Source organism: Lepidothrix coronata, unplaced genomic scaffold (genome assembly GCF_001604755.1).
Source record: "Lepidothrix coronata isolate B3197 unplaced genomic scaffold, Lepidothrix_coronata-1.0 Scaffold64, whole genome shotgun sequence".
NCBI lineage: Eukaryota > Metazoa > Chordata > Aves > Passeriformes > Pipridae > Lepidothrix > Lepidothrix coronata.
In genome coordinates this window covers 4,369,004-4,391,374 of record NW_016690244.1, presented here as the reverse complement: position 1 = coordinate 4,391,374, position 22,371 = coordinate 4,369,004, and the positions used below count along the sequence as shown (strand labels likewise).

The 22,371-nt window shown below is 38.6% G+C and overlaps 1 protein-coding gene across 1 annotated transcript in view; it reads right to left on the bottom strand.

Annotated features, from left to right (window-relative positions):
- LOC108498787 (collagen alpha-4(VI) chain-like) overlaps positions 1–21,007 on the bottom strand; it is a 42,198-nt gene extending 21,191 nt beyond the window's left edge. The window contains exons 1-14 of the mRNA XM_017817927.1: positions 20,824–21,007; positions 14,616–14,959; positions 11,530–11,608; positions 10,807–10,952; positions 10,618–10,710; positions 10,399–10,452; positions 9,831–9,902; positions 9,326–9,352; positions 6,921–6,965; positions 6,649–6,702; positions 6,343–6,405; positions 5,125–5,190; positions 3,503–3,556; positions 2,513–2,548 (exon numbers count right to left, since the gene is read on the bottom strand). Of these exons, the coding sequence (XP_017673416.1) occupies positions 2,513–2,548; positions 3,503–3,556; positions 5,125–5,190; positions 6,343–6,405; positions 6,649–6,702; positions 6,921–6,965; positions 9,326–9,352; positions 9,831–9,902; positions 10,399–10,452; positions 10,618–10,710; positions 10,807–10,952; positions 11,530–11,608; positions 14,616–14,959; positions 20,824–21,007 (1,317 nt within the window). The remainder of the gene's footprint in view (positions 1–2,512; positions 2,549–3,502; positions 3,557–5,124; positions 5,191–6,342; positions 6,406–6,648; positions 6,703–6,920; positions 6,966–9,325; positions 9,353–9,830; positions 9,903–10,398; positions 10,453–10,617; positions 10,711–10,806; positions 10,953–11,529; positions 11,609–14,615; positions 14,960–20,823) is intronic.
- Between the last annotated feature and the right edge of the window lie 1,364 nt (positions 21,008–22,371).

The window sequence follows — 22,371 nt, the reverse complement described above, 5'->3', positions numbered from 1 at the left end:
AGCATTCTTGTGCTTTAGTGCAACAACAACAAGGCACAATTCCATTTTCACAGAGTCCAGTTTTGTCCTGTTACCCTCAGTAATCCTGTTACTTGGACTATTTTTTTCTGCTGGTACCTGACAGAAAAACATAAACAAATATTTTTAGAGTTAAGCAGCAATCAAAAGGGGGGGAGGAAGTGCACGAAGTTTCATAATTACCTAAGAAATGGATTTCTGAATGTTTAGGCAAGAATTGGAATAATTAAGAGGCAGGCTTGATGAATATTCTTCAATATTTTAATCTAAAATGTCTTCATAAACCCTATAAATAATTTCTGAGATAGAAATAGGAAACAGGAACTATAAAATGCTCATATTTTTTCAAGCTAGTCTGATCCCTGTAGCCAAAGCTTGGTGCTTTCTCCGTTACTGGCAGACAGTATCAGAATATTCCAGTCTATTCCTACCTGCAATACTCCAGGCAGTGAAAATTCTGGATTCTCAAAGTGAAATCTAAATCATGACTTTGAGAAACCAGGTGGGGACAAGGGTTTTGGCACAAGGCATGCCTGTATATTGCAAAAAGCTGGGATGTGACGGGACTGTAGTTTAGGGAACTTACAGGACTCTCACTTCTGATTGTCATTTCCCAGTGAAATATTAATTTGAATCACTTTAAATGTAAAAACCCTGTGTTATCTGGCTGCAGCACACAGGAAGAGAGTAATAAAGGTACAGCAAAACTGCTCCTCCCAACAGGAGAGGGACAGGAAGCCCAGAAATCAGAGGCAAATCAAACACTGTGCTGCTGAAGAAATATTTCTGCCATAAAAGTCACTGTGCCCTCCCAGTAGTCCTTTTCCTTTGCTGAAATTTATGTTCTATATTGCATCGCTATGGTTATTCTCAGTATTATTTATTAACATTTCACACTTGGTCTTCACTTTAAATGCTTGCTGCTGATACAAAAAAAACCTCACTCAATCCAGGCAGAAGTTTCATGAAAAATCATTAACCTTTTGCCAAATTAAGAACACAGGGAGAACTCCAATTTACATACTGCATCCACAATTAAAAACCTGAGAAACTGAGCAAACTTATCAAACTTTTACTGGCTGTCCTCTAACAGCATGTTTTGTACATGCCAAACACTTCATATTGTGAACCTGGATAAAGGAAACAGGGCTTTGGCAAGGACTTTGAAAGAACTGCTACTTGGGCATTTGCACTTCATCCTGTCTCCTCTTTGATACTATGACTGCACTGATATTGTATGAGTATGATTTGGAAATAAGAGATGGGGAAAGCTGGTCCAAATTTTGCCCTGGCCATGTTTGTGAGTGAAGAGTTGCATAGAACAAACTCTACTCAAAATGCTGGTTTGCACATTTATTCAGGAGCTACAATTCTGCCCATTCCCTAGACTCCAACACAAGGCAGGACTTCGAGACATATTCCATCCTGCTGGTCTGACAGTGTCATACATGAAATTGTAATGTTTCCCTGGGTTTATATGCACTAAGATAGAAGGGAAATGCTATACCAAGGCATATACCGTCTCCCTTATCTCCATCAGAAACTGCAGAGAGACTGAATCAAATGGGAACCACTTGTGCTAAAGCAATGTTTCCTGTAATGTTTTCATATAACCTATACTTGAGAATTCCTAGAATTTCTACTTGCACTAACCCACTCTTGAATATAGCTGCTTTTAGATGTGTTTTGATAACTGTATTTTGTAATTTATACCCAGAGACAAACAAGGTTTCTTTTCCAAGAACACTACCTGAATCATTGCTTAAGAGAATGGCAGTGATGTCTTTACCAAGTACACCTCTGTAAAGTTTACTGAGATCCAGACTCTATGGGGTATAGATCTAGGAAAACCAGGGCTGCCATCTAACAATGACAGACATTTTCCACCAGAGGATCTTCCTGGAATGATCAATCAGCGTGCACTGGGGTTGACCTATTCCTTACATCCTATACCAGCATTCAAACCACACTACATTCTTTCAGATATTGACTTTGGAAATTAAATTCTTTCCAAAACCTTGATCAGTTTATATGCTTCGAGCCAATTTTCAGAGCTCCAGTTAACACTGTTACATCTATTTTTAGCAAAGCATCATTGCCTTAATTTTATCTGTGCTGCGTGTGCGCATCATGCATATATCTGTGTGCATCCAGCAAAGGAGGAATAAACTGTCAGACTTTGGAGCCTGACTACACAACCCTGTCATCTTTAGTGAGTCTCTTCTCTACTTATTTTCCCACATTTGCCCTAATAATAACAGTAGCTGTCCTTTTATTTTGATGAAAACTCTTTTCCAATTCTAAATCCTTCAAGTCAGGATGGCCTCTAGTACATCCACCTGAGATCCAAAGGCTGCCCTGGCTTGAGGTAGACTTTTGATTTTTAAGCACTTGTGTCTTGGATCACAATGAAACTTTCCCTTTAAGAGGAGCAAACACTGAGGCTGGACATGTAGCTGCATACAGATGGGTAGCAGCAGCATCAGCCACTCACCTTTATACCTGGAGGGCCTCTTCGACCTGCTGCACCCTAGGAAGGAGTGGCACGAGAGATTACATCCAGAACACTGAGCAACATGTGAAACAACGGCTTATAATAAAGTACATTATATATACTGTCAAATCAAAGACAGCTTATAGAAAGCAGAGATTATTCCAAAAGAAAGATTTAAGGTAAAAAAAGAGAAAAGAGTGGATTTGGGACAGAAATTATTATGCTAGTAAGCCTTACAAAAAAGAAAGAAGGCTTTAGATCCTTAGTGAGTGCAGAGGGAAGACATTTCAACAAAATTCTGGAAAACATCTTCCCAGTCAGCTGCCCTTTGGCTAAAATCAATGGAACAAAAGCCCTCTTCTCTCCCTCTGAGCTAAGAGGTTTGCACCACTTCCTGCTGCACACTGCTCAGCAGCACTAGTGAATGTTACTGTTCAACCTCCTATCACCAGAAGCCTTTAGGATGTTTCTGCAGCCTGACTGAGGAGTGATCATCATTCCAGATTTTGGCATCAAGCACCATTCTGACGGACAAGAAGAGGTCCCTTCATAATTTCCAGTCTCCAGTGAACAAAAAAGAGCAGCTGCCAGTGTGTTTATATATATGCTTGAACAGGCATACAAAACTTGTAGTCATGGGGAGGAAGAAGAGATAGATTTACCTACAGCAAAATTATAAAGCAATTAAAGCTCATAGAAAAGGTTGCATTGAGTTTAAGGCTCGCAACTTCGCATGAATCAGATGTAAAATTAACAGGACAGCAAATTTCTGATCTTAAAGAATACAAAACATTTCAATGAACACAAGCTACTAAATTTTAAGCCAAGTATGTTTCACTAGGAAAATATTAGAAGATTTTTGTTCCCTCTCCTTGCAGGAGTTTGAAGTGTGGGATAACACGAAGAAGAGAAAAAAGGAGTTTTCTCAAAGGAATCCCATTGTATCTTTTTTTAACAGTAACTTCATCCCATATTGGTTACTATTCTTACATCAGGGCCAGCATCACCCTGCTCTCCTTGGAGTCCACGTGGGCCTGGATCTCCCTGCAAAACAAAATAATGACCAAGCTCTTTAAACATCCTTGCCTCTTTCTTGTACTTGCACATTCTTCTTTATACATTACTTCTTTGTTTCTTCTTCTAAGTATTTTCATCGCAATCAGTTGTGTCATGCTAAATACTGACCCCTGCTTTCTGCAAATAATTTGAAAACAAAATTATAAACCAGACAGATCATGCTTGCTTTGGACTTCCAATCCATCAGTTATTAACAGCTGATACTCCATCAAGGCTACTTGAATGAAATAATTTTTGTTGACTTCAGCTTTTCAGTTGGACTTGGGATGAGATCTGCTTTAAACAAGTCATCAAAACCCAATTATTCTCCAAAAATTAACCCTCACAGTTTTTCTACTGCTTCCATCACACTCTATAATATCTAGTGGTTAGGGTGCAGCACTTTCACTGCTGCGACCCGGGTTCGATTCCCAGCCCCCCGGGCAGATGGAGCTCGTCAGCCCTGTAAGGCAATCCATCTAAGAGAAGGTCACTCTAAACAAACCTACGTCCTGAGACCCTCACTGCCACTGTCCAAGCTTGCTCGGCCCCGGCAGATGAACCTCACGATTAAAGGGTGGGCTCAGTTCAGCGCACGCTGGGTCTCACCTAAAAAATCCACTGCGCAGGCTCGAAGGGTTAATGACCTTTCCCAAATCTTCGCTCGTGAAGACTGGCCATTATTATTATTATTATTATTATCACACTCTACATAGACATATGCACACACGTGTCCAAGCACGTGCACAAAACCCTACTTATTCTGATAGGATTAATCTTCTAAAATAGTGGATTTTTCTCATGTGTTGCTAGTTCTCACCTTCTTAAGCTTTTATGCACCATCATTTATATACTACTGTCCAACTACTTATCATCTTTGCTTATTCTTTCCAAATAAAGTGCAATAGAGAAATGGGCTCTGCTTTTCTGTTATGTTTCTTTTCTTGCAGTATTCTTCAAAGACCTCTTAAAAACTGAAACATTGCTATATAAGCACATAATCCAGCTCTTATATTCTTGATACAGGTCAAAATGGTGTTTACCCACCATCCTGAGAAACAGCAGTTCCATAGCAAAATGCATATAGTCTGTTGATACCCAATGCATTTTTACCAGCATGATTTTTAATAGTAGCCTTATAACCCATTACTAGAAGGCTCTCAGGTGGCTGATGTAAATTTGTGATAGAATAATATATTCTAGTCCATATCTTCCCTCAGGTCTATATTATGAGAATATTTCCATAATCTTTGTAAACATTTTTAATTATTTTTTTTCTTTTATACTGTATCACACACTTCTCAAAGATTTCTATGCTGCAGACAAACACTAGAGGCAAAATACAAAGCAAACAAACAAACAAAACACATACACACCAAAAAAACCAAACAAACAAACAAAAAAAAAAAAACAAAACCAAAAAAAAAAAAAAAAAAAAAAAAAAAAAAAACAAAACAAAACAAAACAAAAAAAAGAGCTTCTTGGTCACTGGACAGCCAATACAATTTAGCAATTATGCAAATCCTCTCTCCATAATTATAGAACTACTTGCTTACCTGTGGTGCTAGGCTTCCTTTTTCACCTTTAGGACCACTAACACTACTGTTAGCCCCAGGATCTCCCTGGAAAAGTTAAATGGAAAGCTCAGCATTTTCAGTGATCCTACCTTTATTGCTTTGAATACAGAGGCAGGATACGCAAATAATATTAATTAGATTTGTCATTGCAGACAACTAGAAATGAAAAGGCTATTTTAAATGAAGATGCTTGTAAGAACACTATATAGGAAGTTCTGCAAAGTCCACAGAGTTCTTTTCCGAAGAGATTAAAGGCAAAATTACTAATGGGCAAGAAATTAAACCCTGAAAATGTGAAGCTGTTCTGGTTGATTTGGTATAGTTAATTAAGATCATATCTTGTCCGTGAGTTTCAGATGGAGGGTTACACTACAGTGGAATTCCATTTAGCTGCTTAATGCTAGACACAGGTGAAATCCTGATCTCTCAAAGAGGCAAATTACCATGACACCTAGATTTTAGTTTTCTTTTAATATAATCATTAGAAGTCAGGAGTCAACACTATATTTGAATGTTTGGAACAAAATCTTCGAAATATATGTGAGAAGACAAAGTTGTGATACAAGAAGTGTTGTGTCTCCACTGAAATTTCAGTCCTCAGGGAGTGTGTTCATATAGAGCTCTGGAGCATGCAAGGAAAAAATGTGAGCATGAAGTAACTTACCTTTGCATCATTATAAATTGCTAACCAAGAGTTAATGCTCAGGGTTTTCAAGTGATCTCAAATTCCTCTTTAGGATGGGAACCACCAGGAAGACTGGTCTAGTCCACTTGGTCTTTTCATTACACCTTCTGGTCTAGTGGGAAGTGTCCCTGCCCATGGCAGGGGTTGTGGAACTAGATGATCATTAAGGTCCCTTTCAACCCAAACCATTCTATGATTCTGTGATAAGTAGCTCCAAAAGAAGCTATGTTGTCCACAGTAACAAATAAACAAACAAATAAACAAACCAAAAATGCAAGGAACAAGCAGGAGACCTGAGGCTTAAACACCTGCTTCCAAGCAACATATCAAAACACATCAGTCCATCTACATACAAAGAGTTTAGGACTCCTGGAATATGCCATGCTTCTTGCAGAGTACTACTTATCTAGCACTGTGAAAAACTCTTCAAATCATATAAATTTCAGACGTCACTATCACAAAATCCAGGCACAAATCAGTGCAACATAACAAAAATAAAGGAATACCCTTACATAATCTCCTCTTAGACCAGATTCTCCTCGTTCACCTGGTTCTCCTCTGGGGCCTTTTCTGCCCTAAATTCATAAAAAGAGCACAAACAATTCAGGTACAAGTATAAACAGTATCTGTCATAAAGGAAGGCCAGATAAGAGAACACAGATTTGTTGAAGTCAGTGGAGCTATACTGATTTACAGCAGGAGTCACATCATATTAGAGAATAGGCAGCTATTAAACACAACTCAGGAATTACAGACAGCATTACACTTTGGAAAGATGTTTCCATAAAACCTAAACATTACTGTAAAGGGTACTTCACCCATTTTCCTCTGTTGCCTTTCTCCCCAGAAGGTCCAGGAAATCCCCGTTCTCCCTAGACTCACAAAAGTGGAAAAAAAGAAGAAAAAAATAATGTTTGTTCTTTCTGATAAATGTGGTTATCAGGGTTTATCTGGCAGAATCCAACTTCAATCAGATATGCAATTCTAAACACGTAACAGTGAAATTTCTGATCAGGATTAAAGCCATAAAACCTGTACTTTTGAACCCTGAGGTAGGTGTCTTTAGTAACACTGCACATGTAATGATTACCTGCTCTCCATCAGTGCCATCGAATCCACTCTCACCATATTCACCCTGTAGCAATAAGCAAAAAACCCCCTTTCAGCATCAGTCCACTTGTCTCTGAGCAAGTGTTCAGCCTGCCTTTTTAAACTTGAATAAGGTTAGTTGTTTTCAGTGGTTAGCAAGAATAATTATGAATAATAACTATAAATTGGAATTAATAATTAATATTTTGACAAATTAAGAACATCTTAATTATTTGTTAAGAACAGTTTATAAGAACAACACTTATTAAAACTATAGATTTTCATCAGTATTTAAATTCTGGTTTTCCTTCTTTTTGTTTTCAAATCTTTTTTCAACTGCAGCATCTTCACTACCTATATATATTTCAAACTATAACTACTAGTATTTGATCTATCATGCTGATAACTTTTTAATTTTGATGTCAACCATCATGTGTTTGTATTGTGCTTTTCTTTTTTTACATAGCTTCATACCATGAACAGTGTATTGAAAAGCTAGAAAGAATAACCATGATTAAAAAAAATTACAGAATACTGATCCTAGACTTTACGACTTGTTCAATAAACTTCATAACTCTTTCAGCAATGTGGTGCTTGCTATAAAAATAGCAGTCATCTTCCTTTTCAAACACACATTGCTTTTCTTCTCCCTTTGTCTGCAAAAGTGATTCCCCATATTGCAACTGATTATGGAAGACATTTTCCCGCAAAACATCCATTCCTTCTTTAAGGAATTTGCAACGTTAACTTGTGTGAGGCATCTAAATAGACTTACAACTGTAAGAACCTTATTTCATTTATGCATGCTTCACAATGTTTCAGACCTGACCAAATAAGCTTCTTCCATCTTTCTTTACTAGGATAAAAATGAAGGAATTAACCCGATGTAAATTAACTTAGCAGAGACCACTACTCTGAAAGCTGAAATGATATTCAACCAACCACTGAAAGCGGCACAAGACATCAGGACTCTCACTGTGAGAGAGACCACAGACACAACTGCTTCGTAGATTTTGATGCTAAATTGACTTTGCAAAACCACCTAGTTGAAGTTCATGAGAGAGAATTTGTTTTATTTATAACAATTCTGTATGTACAACAAGAAAAAATAGCTGGCTGTACATTTTGATTAGATTAATATGTCACAAACAAGAATTTCTAAATAAGTATTCCAGAAAAATTATGAGCACTAAGTCAGCAATCAAGATTTTTATTTGTGTTATTTTTTCATCACTCATTTTCTACCTCAGAAAACCTGAGCTAAACTTCAAAGCATTAAATACTCAGAATTGCCTTTTTTTCTCCAAATAGCTATGCTAAAATGCCTTGCAGACTTCAATAAACTGCCTCAAGATTACTAAGTTGGCAGAATTGAATCACATTTTTTATGTGTTGAAAGTTTCGTATTTTTAGTTAAAATCAAATTAGTAGATATAATGACACAATGCCACATATTCGTTGGATTTCAGTAGGGTTTGTGCACCTGGTAATTTCTACTCCACTATTCAACTTGGACAAATCAAAATCATCAGCAAGGACTCTCCCTCTTCTATATTCAGATGTTTCGGATATTTAAAGGAGGATAAATTACTTCAGAGAACAGAGAGGAAAATGGAAAAGGAAAGAGAAACATGTGAGAAGATTAAAAAGTTAGTACGGAGCAGGACTTTAAAGAGAGCTGAGGTATCAGAAACACACTCAACTTTCTCACTTCAATTATGGAGACAAATATCTTCTGAGTCTTTGAGGCTCCCAAGTCTTTTTTAGAAAGTGGGTTTGTGTAAAAGCATTCAAGTTAATGCCATTTCAATTACTGTAGCTTGGTAACTAATATTGCCATTACAGATCACTGTCTTCCAGGCTTCACATTTTATTAAAGAATTGGTGACAATATCTCTTTGATGAACAGGTATGTTTAAAAGGTTAAACGAGACATGCAATAATAGTGGATGACAAGAACAGCATGAAAAGAAGTTGGAATATTGAATAATGTCAATAGTCTCAACAATGATCTAGTGAAAGTGCTGTCCAAACCCACAGTAAATATTATTCACAATCTTTTTCCCCCCTCTATTCTGTTTCCTCAACGATTAGAATATGAGATTCACCTGACAAGAATTACCACCTTAATAGATTATCAAATTAATCTGTAAATAAATCCCTGTTAGTTAGAATAAATCAACTACGACTGTGACGATATAAAAATAAAATTATGACCGTTTATTTTGACTAATGTGATAGGTATCTTAAATTCATTCTTAGACAACCATAGCAAAAGTACATTAAATGCTCTGAAACTTACACTGTTTTCCTTCTTTGCTGATATTTTCTTACAGGGTAACATGAACTTTAAAGAAAGCAGAACACTGTTCTCAAAGAAAATTGATCAGACATGAACACACTTACCTGATTTCCTCTGTAGCCTCTGCCCCCCTTAAATTAAAAATAAACACAGATGAAATTTGGTGAAAGTACTTTTATTGAGCTTGAAAAGCAGGGCACCATAGGTTGCTGTGCAAGGGCATTCTGGGCTCCGTATCAGTAAGTTCCTACCGTAAAACCCTCTACTGCCGCTTATGGGATTTACCCCTTTCCTGTGGGGAGATAGTACAGCCCTCATTTTCATTCTTGTTCCCTAAAGCTTTATAGCTTTAACTAAGGCCAGTCTGGAGCTGTTGGTGAAAAAGTCACTGTCAAGTTGCCTAGACAGCAACATCCTTAGCTGTTTGACCGTGCTTCAGTTACGCAAAATACCTCTCAAAATGAGACAGCAAACTCTGTCTGCCATTCTTACAGCTGGGTCTTGCTCTCTACCCATGCTTCAGTAAGACAGCCCCCAGATTTGTCCCCAGTACAGAAAACAGGTTTGTGGGACACAAAATTAGGAAATATTTCACAGTCACATACTTGCCTTATGGCCTCTAGCACCTGGACAACCCCTGTCTCCTTGAGTCCCAGTGAAACCAGCTGGGCCTCTCTCCCCCTAAGAAACAAAACAAAATGTTCAGTCTCATCCATACAATGATGGTTACCGGTTAATTCATCACATAAGACTAAAGCAAGACAGAATTCTATCACCATTCACTGTGCTAAGGACACAAGTGCAAGTGACCTGGAAATTTTCATACTGACTATAAAAGAGCAGTCAGTTACTAATTTGAGTTGCACCTGGTTCTCTGCTCTTGCTATCATGCCATGTTTCAGACTGCGATACCAACCTCCGATTGAAATCTTTGTACTTGAAGGTAGGGGTTTTTTAACTGAATAACTAACTCACTTCTGGTGGGTTGTTGTTTTAACTCAATTACTAACTATCGTGATGTCCAGAAGCACAGAGAATCAAATCTGTATATTTACCTGCAGATACATGTTGCTTAAACACATTTTAGGTTAGCACTGGTGGATCCTCAGTGAGTAAGTGCAGACAGGCTCAGGCACCAACTGTCAGCATAATAGCAGGAAGAAATATGTTTACTTACAACCCCACCTTCCTCACCAGGATGGCCAGGAGATCCTCTGTAACCCGTATTTCCCTGAAAAATGAGAATTTAAAAAATAAGTAGCATTGTTCTCCAAGCACACTATCCTAACACTTAAGGTCATGGGCACAAGCATGCATGCTCAGAAATATTGCAAAAAACAGAAGCACTTTGAAAAATAAAGTAATTCTTCTGTAATGTCTATGTTAGACCTTCTACCTTCCTTCCCGGACTTCCCCGGACACCACGATCACCATTTTCTCCAAGGCATTTACAAATAACCTTACAGCATTTCCTTTCTGCAACAGTATCCTGAAAAACAACAAGAAACATTTCATTTATGTATATTAATCATAAAGCAAAGACTGATTTTTCTCTCCCATTTGTTTTTACTACAGAAGGACTTACAAGGTTTCTCTGCAAGATGCTTGCAATCTCTGCAAACCCAACACTCAGAGGTTCATTGTATCCAAAGCCTCTGCCAAACTCTATCTCCCAAAATTCAGTCAAGTTCTGTGTATTGTCCAGGCCAACTAACAGGAGTGCATCAAGACCTTCAATATAAGCACAGATTTTAATTAATGAATGCCTGAAATATACTATTTAACCAACAATATATTTTTAAGTAACAGCAATTCTCTAAAAGACTTACACTTACACTACACTTCAACACAGTATGTTCAAAGAAATCAACCTATTGAGAACAATGTCTAAAAGAAAAATCCAGACCAGTAATTTTCCAATTAACTTCTCTCCCCAGTTGTCAGACCAGATTGCTACTCAGTGCCCAAATATTAGTGTTTTGCACTGCAGAAGTCTGAGTTATGCCCAACCTCTGGTGCTGTACTCGTCAGTGAGAGGGGGCTGACCTGAGTCACATCAGCTGTTGAAGCTGGATCCCAGAAACTAGAACCTCAGCACACCTATGTGTGTTTTTCTGCCATCATCTGACGAACAGTGACAAGTCATGTACCTTGGTTCACATAGAGAAACAAACACTCTCCCAGGGACTCCTGAGGAATGCCACGTGAGAGTGGAGAGGCAACATTATGTGGAAAATTTGCAGTGGGGGAGCAATACACTGGGCCTTGGGTAGTAGGAGGCTGGAGCACCAACATCATACTGTAATACCTTTAAAGCGAAGTGAGTCAGATGCTTTCCTGAGATCTTCCAGCGAATCATCCAGCCCATCTGAAAATACTAACAGAACCTGTCAGGAAAGGGAGTAATGCCAAGTCAATTGTGAAGGGACTGAAAGTTCAGTCATTGTAAAAAGTATAGTTTGCATTAAAAACTGGCTACAAGGCGGTCAAATTCCACTTCGCTGTGTAGATCTGAAATATGTGCAGGAAAAAAGTGCTGAGGAGCAAGGAGAACAGAACACAAAAGTCTGTTCTCCCTGACAGCACTTGAAGTTGAGGGATTTGTCTTGGTGAACAGTTCATAGCATGGCTATTATGTCTGTCATCTTTTTAGCATGCCAGGAAGGCCAATGCTGCTGTGACTTATCCACTGAAAAACTTTTTCTGATGTCTGAAGAGTTCTCCATTATGTGAATGTGGAAAAGAACTTAGAGCAAACAAATTTTCCCCTTTCTGCAAGAGTAGCTCCAGCTGGCTGTCACTGAGCCACACCAGGAGGTGTATCCTCTCTAGGTCCAATCCTTCCACCCCACAGATGCTTATGTTCCTTGCCCTTTCCACAAAGGCAGTACATTACCCTGCTCCACTCTCTGCCATATTTTATCCTGTTAAGGCATAAGGCTTAGCTCACCTACGGATGCTAATCATTTGTACTGGCTACATTTCCACCTTTTCAGGCCAAAGACCTATAGTTAAGCCTCTTCCCAATGGAGGATAGCATAGTTTTCTACAATTCCCCTCTGAGCTACCAGTCTCTTCCTATTTTTCTCCTCCCCTTCCCTCTTCTAACGAGCAGAAGTCTTCTCAGGACCCACTCATCAGCTGTGCAGAAAGAAGCTGCACAGCTAAACTGTCTCCTGTCCCCAGAGGTAATGACTTCAAGTCCTCCTATACTCTCTGACCAACAAATGGACAAGCACAGCTAGAGCTTCTTCCCTCCTATTCTTCATATTTTACATTCCCTATACAAGACACAGCTTTGACCAATGCAAACCCTTTTGCTCCTGTTAAGATAAATTTTTCTGCAGCTGACAGAGGCAAAGAAAGTGACTACCACACCAAACATTCCAATTCTGTGCTAAAGCAGCAAGGAGACAATAATTTAAGAACAGGCAGAGCTCACTGGTTTTGGTAGTGTTCTCAAACATCCCATATGGAGGCACTGGTACTGACTCTACATTTGCTCAAGTAAATTGTGATACATAGGAGAGCTGGACCATGGAGGGTTAAACACATCACAGACTGTCAGGAATGACACTGTAGGCCTGGGCTTGATGGTTTTTTCCTAGAATCTTTTAATTTTAAAAACTTGGGGAGCAGGGAATATGGGGTGTCAGTGCACCCATTATATGTAAGTATATGTAAAATTATGTTTACAAAGCTTTTCTTTATTGTTTTGTTCTATTTTTCTTTATTGTTTTGTTATTATTGTTTTGTCAAAAAATGCTGGAATCATGTCCAACTCTTTTGGTGCAAAACAAACAAATAATAAAGAAAAGAAGAAATGCAAACAACAGCGAATCCCTGTCCCCGATGAGGTTTATAACTAATAATCATTACAGAACAAGCATATTATTGCTCAGGATCCTAGGGAAATTAAATTGTGATTTGATTTGCATTCTAAAGTCTTCTATTTTCAATTTGCACATAAACAGTATCAGAAAGAAATATTAATCCATTGGTAAACTCCTGAGATATGCAGCATTTTTATTTCTAGTAATAATGCATAAGCAGAAAGAAGCCTTGTTTGACTCTAACCTTCAGAATTGGCAATTAGGAGGAAAAAGGCACTGCTTTTTACTGGTATGTCAAACAAGTTGTCTCTCTCAGGCTCATAAGAAGCAAAATCTTATGTGGTCATCTTCCCCATTCAGACATTTTAAGAGATCTTTGGGAAAAAATGCTATTAAATATGCAGCAAATTACAACCTAAACTGATAAGCCACACCTATGCAAATGCTGTAAAAAATGGAATACCAACTTTCATCTGAAAGCAGGGAAATCTGTAATTTGGCTTTCTCATTCCACATGATATTAAAATTAACATATTATAGAAGTTAAAATAAGGCTGAAAGAGGAAACCCCTTATGTATTTTGCAAGGTCCTTCTTCAGTAGGAAGGTCCTACTGCATGGAGACCCTAGTAAGTGATAACATTCAACAGCTACTACAGGACATGCTCAGTGCTTTACTGTGTTAGGGCCTTATTAAGGATAAATTGTCAGGGCATTGACCCTGAAACACTCCAATGAGAGCTAAATTTCTTGAACCCAAGTTTAAAGACTCCCTGCTTGTGTCAGAAGAGATTAAATGAAGCTTTATACTTTTCCCTTCACTTCAAGATGGATGAATAAACTGCATCTATGCAGATTTTCCTTATCATCAGTTACCCTTAAGTAGAACTCAGCTTTGTTACTGGAAATTATTTGATAAGTTAACAACATGAATAAACCTCCATAAACAAATTTCTCAGATGACCTTTTTCTGTGACTTCTGCTTAGAGTTGTCACTGTTCTGGACAGAGATATAGCATCAGGATTAGGAATTCCTAAAAGAGAACAACTTTCCACTACTCAAAGTACAAACATTTCATGGTAGATATAAGAAGGTTATCTGTACGAATAGTTGTCATCATATGTATTAAGAAAAATATTCTGGGTACCATCTCACTGCAGGAGCGCCTAGGAAGCTGGAATTGAAATACATATTTATATCAGGTCAATGAAAAACAGGAGGTTCTATATAAAAATAAGGAAAGACTTTTTATTACATGGGTGACTGAGCACTGGTGCAGGTTGCCTGGAGAGGCTGAAGAGTCTCCATTCTTGGAGATACACAAAAGCCATCTGGACATGGTCCTGGGCAGCCTGTTCTAGCTGACCCTTCTTGAGCAGGGGGGTTGGACAAGGTGACTTCCAGAGGTTCCTTCTAATCTCTATCATTCTGTGATTCTGTTTATTAAATTCACATATTCCGGAACAACATTTTTGTCTCCCTGGAGTATTCAGCATCAGGAACTGTAAACATGAAACTGTGTAACTTCTTTCCAAGATATATGCTCATACCATTAAATTACCTTAACTTCAGCAGAGGTCACATTAAAGAACTTCTCCTCAAGTGCCTGCAAGAAATCTGTATTCAGGTAGGTATCCACAGTGGCCTGTGCATCTAAGAACTTCTGGATGATCTCTTCATTATAGTCTTCAAAACCAGAGTCAAAGATTAATTGGTTGGTCTGTGCCAATACTTGGAACTTGAATCTAATGTTGACTGGAGCTTTACAGCTGGTGTTTGGTAATGATTTCATCTGGAGTAAAAGTCTGGGGAGGAATGCTTGCAATCTCTGTTTCAGGAGCACTGTGGGTTCTGGTTGCATGCGCCTTGAAGCATCAACTGCTATAGAAAGATCTATGTTGCAATCTGAAAAAAAAAAAAATATAAGAAACACGAAACTACAAACATACGCTATTTGTGATCTTGGGGTTTTTTGCCAGAATCATGGCAGTGGAACAAAATTCAATATGGTAGATTTAAAACCAGAAGTCAGAATCAGTGAGACTGGTTTTCCATAAACATAAAATACCATCATCCCACAGGTTTCAGTGGGACCACGTGAACTTGAAAATAGTAAGAAGCACATTATTGGATGTCTGCACAATACCCAATCTGCAAAACATGTCATTGTTCCGTCAAATGTCATCAAAAGGCCTAATCTTGAAAATGTTCCTGTGAGCTTTGCTACCGAGAACATGCAACATATATTCCAATTGCAATAGGAAGCTTGATGGCTGACTGTGGTCTGTCACTTTGTCACAAGACCAGGTGATACATACAAATGTAGAACAGGCCAAAGAAATATGAGAGAAAGAGGCAGCATTGCCTATATGCAGTGTTATATAACCACTGTGAAAAACAGCTGCTGTAAGGTGAGGAATTGCTTGTATAGCTCCTTATAATAACAGCAAATACTGTGATGTGGTTAATTCCTTCCCTCTCCCCAGTCATCTTGCCCTCATTAAACAGCTAAACTACATGGCTTTTTTCTTCTTGATTATTCATTTCTCATGTTGTTTTTTCTGCTGTGCTCCTAGATGCATTAATATTCATTGTCGTACTTCTGCAAGGAAGTCAGAGGCAAGCAATTTTAGCTGTAAAACAGCACTCTACCTAATTTTTTTCCTTTTTCACTCATTGCCTCTGAAACACTTAGCAATCACAAGGTTGTTTTCAATATTGGTTTGCTAGTCTGGGCTAGTTCCTACAGACCATTATTCCAAGTTTTCTGAGTTTTCCCTCTCTCATGAAAAAGATGAATGTGTTCAGTTCTTTAACCAAATACATCTAGAAATAATTTCACCTCAAAGTGACCATCGTTACATTTCAGCATACTCACCTGTGGTACAAAGTGCCCCCTAGAGGGCATGATCTGCTGGAAAGCAGCATGAGAATTTTTAAATGCAAAAGGTCACACTGAATGAGTCTTTATGGCTAAAATATCTGACATTCAGGCCTCAGAGCAACATCAAAAATCTATACCTTATCTGTTTAGTCCAAAACAAGACAAACAGTTAAATATATCTATACATGCACACATATCTACACACGTTCATGAACATAATATTTAATGGATATTTCTTTCGGTATGTGTTCATGTCCAGGACACAATGAGTATGTTTTCAAAATGAGATTCTTCTAAAACCTGGGTCTTTCTAATGACATAGTTTGGAGGCAGTGTGCAGGGCAACCACGGACTCAGCAGTTTTGCCCTGACAATTGGTAATCCACACTGCTTAGCTCTTAAAACATTCTCTGTCAAGTCCCCAGTGTACCAGCAATAACAATAAAACAGCAGTAAAGCATTCACTTCTTGTGCTACTGTGTTGTGGATGAGAATGTGTAAAACAGCTTCTGTTGTGTACTCTATACTCTCTTGATAATCTCCATTTGTTTTCAGGAGTAAACACCTCTGTGTTGCCAACCTCTTTTTCTAATCACCTGTTCTCCTACAGACATCCACATTGTTAAACTTCTCCGTCTTACTGTTGCAAAGGTATCTTTTTCCCCTGTTGACATGCTGTACCTCAAATGTCTTTTTTTAAGATCTGTTATTTTATGGGAAGGTGACTGGAGAATGGAGACTTAATAGTTTTATTTCAGGCAAGAAGGTCAGTGAATATAAGAATACAGATGAGAGTACAAGATAAAACAGTCTTCACAGAAAGTTGATCTTTGTTCTATGAGACAAATTTATGCAGAACTTAGTAATAAATAAACGCATCACTGAGATCAAAGCCAATATGCTGTTCTTAACTTCTCTCTCTCTAAACAAGTGTGCCTGTATATATATAAACTTTACTACTGTATCTCCCATTAAATCTCCCTGTTCTCTGGCCATGAAACACCAGGAGGTGCTCCTGCATCAGCCACGGTCAGGCTGTTTCATGGTAGTGCACTCTATTTCCACAGTAGCTCTCTCCCTCTCTCTACTTTCAGGAGATGAGGGATGCCTTTTCATCTGGGGGTCTGCTCAGCTCTTGATGGGAAGAAGGGTGGGTGGGGGTGCAGAGCTCATAATGAATCAGGTCTGGCTGTCCTCCTCTCTGCAAACCACCTGAGCAGACATAATTCACACAGAGTCACTTCTGTCTTTAGGAGGGAAGGCTCAGCTTTTCATTTTGGCCCCCCAGCACTCCAGCAAACAGTAGTCAGTTTTGGAATGTTTAAGATCTTACTAGCTTAGGGTACAGGAGAGGCTCAGCTGTTCTTACAAAAAGCCTTAGACAAGCAGAGTGGTCATCCCAGTGTTCCTTTCTCACAGTAAGTTTCTGGTCACTAGGGGAATGAAACCTGGAGAACTGGGTTGGATCAGCTTTATGGCATAACAGAGAATGAAAAGCACACATCCAACACATGTAAAATATCACCTACATAGTGAAAACACAGGGAAGACAAGGACCTTTAAAAGACAGTCACAGTCCCTGTAAGCACGAGCACAGAGAGAAAAAACACTCCAGAAGTCTCTTCCTGCTATGTCCAATCAATGCCATGCACTTACACCACAGCAGGTCCCCCTCACCATCAGTAGAGGAAGAGACCAGCTTTTTGATTTGTCATTCACTCCATTTTTCTTTTTGCTACTTAAATGCATCTACAGTGTTATCTAACTACATAACTGGCATGAATATGTAATGTTAAAGAGCTACTGTCTATGTTCTCTGCTTCAGTCTTCCCACAGGACAAGGCGACTGATACTGCAGCACTATGTCAGAATAAACTCAGATAAAAAACCAGCATCTGACATCTGATAGAAGTTGTTATTTTAATCAAAGGCAATACTGAACCTTTATTTTCCTTGGGGGTGGCAGCCTCTCAGGCTGTGTGGCAGCCAAGCCATTCTTGCCATCAAGAAGATGTAGTAAGAGATACCACTTTCTGTTTCTTATCTAGGAAAAGCTTTTGGGTAGCATCTCAGCATTACTGTGGGTTTGCTGTTCACATCTTGCCAATACGTCCCACATATCCAAGGATGGATTTCCTCACACCCCCTCTCCATAGAGCCTCTGCGAGACTTCAGTTTTGTCAACAGTTGCTGCTGACAGTCCCAATGAAGCAGTATGGTCAGCTGTAGATGACAAAGTTAGGTTTCTGAAAGGCTCTTCTTTAAATATCACTGAATTGTCTGTTACCCTCTTTTGATTAAGATACTCACTGGGGATGTCTGCTTTGGCTCCTCTCAGACACTGAGCAGCTATGAATATGAAAGCTAGATGTGAAGTACTGTCTTACCTCAAGCTATTTACCATAGCAAGGAGTGTAGTGGCTCTTGACTGAAGCAAGGTGCAAGTTGCGAGTTGCAAATGGAGTAACATGGGAAGTATTCTTTGGTTAAACAGTTGGATTGCTGTCCATCCAGCTGAGATACTTTTATCAGGGACTGCACAAAGCCATTATACATCCAACAAAATGTTTTTTTCTCACCCTGGCCAGGAGACGTTTGGATTGACAGACCTGATTGACAATATTCCTCTCAATGGGTTTCAGTGCGTCAAGTCTTTCCACTGTGAACATTCCCCTTGCATCATCAGCTATTAAAAGCAGCTCAAAGGGAATTTATAATCCCTATGCCAACTTCAAAGACATGGATCTCATTGCTACTCAAAGCCATTGCTGCATCCTCTACCCTGTCAGCAGAGTAGTCACTGAAAAAGGCTCTGGACAAGCCTCGGGCCTTTGCCATAAACCACAGCAGACTGCAATTGCTTTATTCTGTTGATCATTCCTTTATCGTGGTGCCACTGTAGATCTCATTAAAAGGAAATTCTTTGTGGGGCTCTGGGCTGTGCTGGACTACTCCAACAACTACTTTGTCCCTAGAAATAAAAAAGTTGTCCACAACTTCCTTCACGAAGGTCTTTGTGACAGAAAAGTTTTTTATATGCTTTCTGATCCTTGCATCAGGAATACAAGATCTGCCACAAGACTGCTGCAAACTTAGGGTAAAAGCAGTGGCAAAAAGGTGACCAACTACCAGCACAGCATGTAACCCCTAACTTTTCCTTTTCATTGAGGAAAAACTAGTGGAGGTACCCACATTGAACTCTGCAAAATCAGGAAAAAAGGTAAAAATTTAAAATTGTAACTATGTTACCTTTTAAACATTCATTATTATTTTGAACACCATTTTTTTGTTCTGATTTTAGTTTTTATTTCTCACGTCTTTTATATCCCTCCCCCTTTCACCATTCAACAATAGCAGTCCTTAAAGAAACAGGGAAAATACATGTTCTGCAAATTTTGCTGTTCAGCAAATGTATTGAACAGGAAAATATGACTTCCCTTCATTTTTGTAACTCCTAGAATGTTCAATTTATGAACTAGGTTTTTGGAGGAATTAAAAGTTACCAAAAGCATAGCTTAATCAAGAAAAATTCCCTGTTCAACTGTTCAATTACATCCATTTTCTAAAAATGACTCCACCAGCTCTGAGATGAAGCCAAATATTGTCATAGGTTTACTTGTTCTAAAAAAAAAAAAACAAGGCGGAATTTTTTTTTCCTTTCCCCTGCATCACTCTAAAAAAAACACGTTGAATGAGGAGCTGAATATACACCACAGAATCTGTGAATCTGACCCTGATTTTCTTTACAATACATCAAGGCTCAGCTTCAGAGAGGACTGAGCACAAGCTTACCTTCCTATTTTACCAGTTAAACCTCTCTGAATTCAGTGCAGACATTGAAATGTGATAAAAAGGGAGGTCAGCCTGAACTGCAACCTAACTCAAAATTAGCCCTATTGTTTTCAGTCATGTTACATGACAAGAACACTGATGTAAATGACAGCAAAACCAGCACCAAAGCAGAAGCTTCCCCAAAGTCTTGTGGAGAGATCTGGAAGGTCATCAAAACTACCAGCACTACACAGATACCTACCAAAAGGTTTGCTGGCTCTTTGCTGAAGATTAGCTGTATCCTGCACACTGGTTCCAACAACACAGAGGGGAATGCCTCTGATGTTCCTCAGTTTCCTGACAGGCAATTCAACTTCAGGACTGGATTCTCCACCAATGATTAGAATCATTAACTGTGTAACAAACCCTTAGCCTTGCTTTCTGTAGGTTGAGTGAAATACACCGGTTTAAAAAACCCAGAGCTTTCCCTACTTAAGTTTTTCCACTCCTTTACAGTAAATTATCAATCTGCTCCAAAACATCACTTTTCAAATATTGATTCAGCAAGAGTTCTTGTTAAGTCTCATCACTGTATTGTGCCAGTCCAACTTGGCCTTGCACCAAGGCCAACATCAAAACTTGAAACCAAGGTGAAGAGGAGGAGTTCACCTTGTTAAAGTTTTCCTGATCAATAGTCATTGAGGTATCCACTAAAGAGACAACATCTAGTTAGGTTTTCCTGCTAACTGCCCAAGAAAAGGCAGATAGAAGAATTAATTACTATAGCTCCTTCTCCGGCTTTGTTCAGGAGCAAGGAAGAACTGAGTGTACATTTTATTATTCATGAAATAAATTGCAACTGTGTTGCCTGTTTCTGCCTTTCCCCTCCTCACCTCACCTTCTCCCCTACCACCATTATTTTGAATATTTTAATGGTAGACAGGCACTCAAATTTTACCAGTTATGACTCGATATTACTGAAAGCTAGTTAGCAATATATGGAAGATGCAAGAAGTTAAAACCTGTATTTTGGCAACACACTGCAATTTCATGTACTTAGTCTGTGGATAGAGAAAAATAAACCTGGAAAGACAACAGCTCTTTCAGGCCATACCATGGACAACCTGGGTGGCTGGTCCAATTATCTCCTCTAACACAGTACAAAGCATCTGCAGATTTACTGTGAGTCCTTGCAGAGAAGCAGTATCTTCCACTTCATAGGCACGCTTATCAGCTGGCTCATTAGCTATTTCTAGGAGCCCAGACAAAGCAGATCCTTTCGGACCTGTGGTGTACATGATGCCAGCATCTTTGAATGCTGTGGCTGGGTTTTGAACATTATTTTCAGCCTTTTTTTTGTAATCACCAGATAAATTTGAGGAACCCCTTCATCCTTTTGGCTATCAACACTTGCTACAAAGTGATTCTCTAGCATAAAATGGAGGCTCTGCCCAGTTTTGGTGCCTCCTTCTTTGTAACAAAATTTCTGTATCTTTTATAAGGAATCATTCTTGTTACAGAAAATATTCAACAAGAATTCAGTGTATGTCACATCACTGTACTGAATTATACCAACACAGATTTTGTCTTGCCCAATATCAAAGCCATTGACCATTGTGTAAAAGGTATCTTGAATGATTTTGAAGTTCTTTATCCCTGCAGTCCAGAATTCATCCACCAGGAGATGTTGTCCGTCACAGAAGCTTTTTTACAGACTGAAAAAGTACATTGTAACTTTCCTCTTCTCCTAAAGGTTGTATAATCTAATAGAAGAGCAATTTTGAATCCTAATTGCTTTTCAGAATCCAAGATCTATTGGCCTTTTACAAAAAAACCTTTTCAACTAAATTCTCAGCAACCACTACTTCCTTATTTTCCTCTGTTTATCATACAGAGGGTCAGAAACCACGTCCTTCTGCAACACCATTCTCAGGAAAAGGAGAGATGCTGAAATCCACAACACAGTTTCCATTCACAGCCTGCTCAGAACTTGTCTGTAGTAAATGCGTATTACACACTTCTTTATATGAAACACAACCATGAGAATGTGTTTGCCTGCTGTCAAGTGAGCAAAGGAAACCTTACTCGTGCACTTTGAACTCCACTGTGCACACATACATTACTAATAAATATTTGTTTTCTGAGGGGCAAAAAATAAGGTCACATCAATTTGAAGAGTACTAACCACATTTCCTTGTAGTGAATATTAAATTCATGTGTTTCCACACCTTCCAGAAGCATATGACATTAGTACAGCATGGATAAAACACTTATTATTTCCTCAAACCAACAGTCATGCAGAAAATGTCCTGCAACTGGACAGAACACTTTCTCAAACAGATCTTCCAGAAGACCTGACTACCAAAATGGAACTGCTAAATCCTGTGACTTATCTTGCTTTTAGCAGTCATACTGCTAAAGGTTTTTTGTTGCTTTGGAAAATATGAAATCTCAGCATTCACGAACAAAACCAGATTTTAATGAGCTGTTGCATTTAATTTTGCATTTTTCATGACAACTCTCCTATTATAGAAACTTACAAATATAAGTTTCATAAAAGCACATTATCCCTAGTTAGAATACATTTTCATCAATTCATCACATCTCTCTGACACTGGGCATAAATGTAAAAAACCAGTTTTGTTATCAACTTGAAGAATCA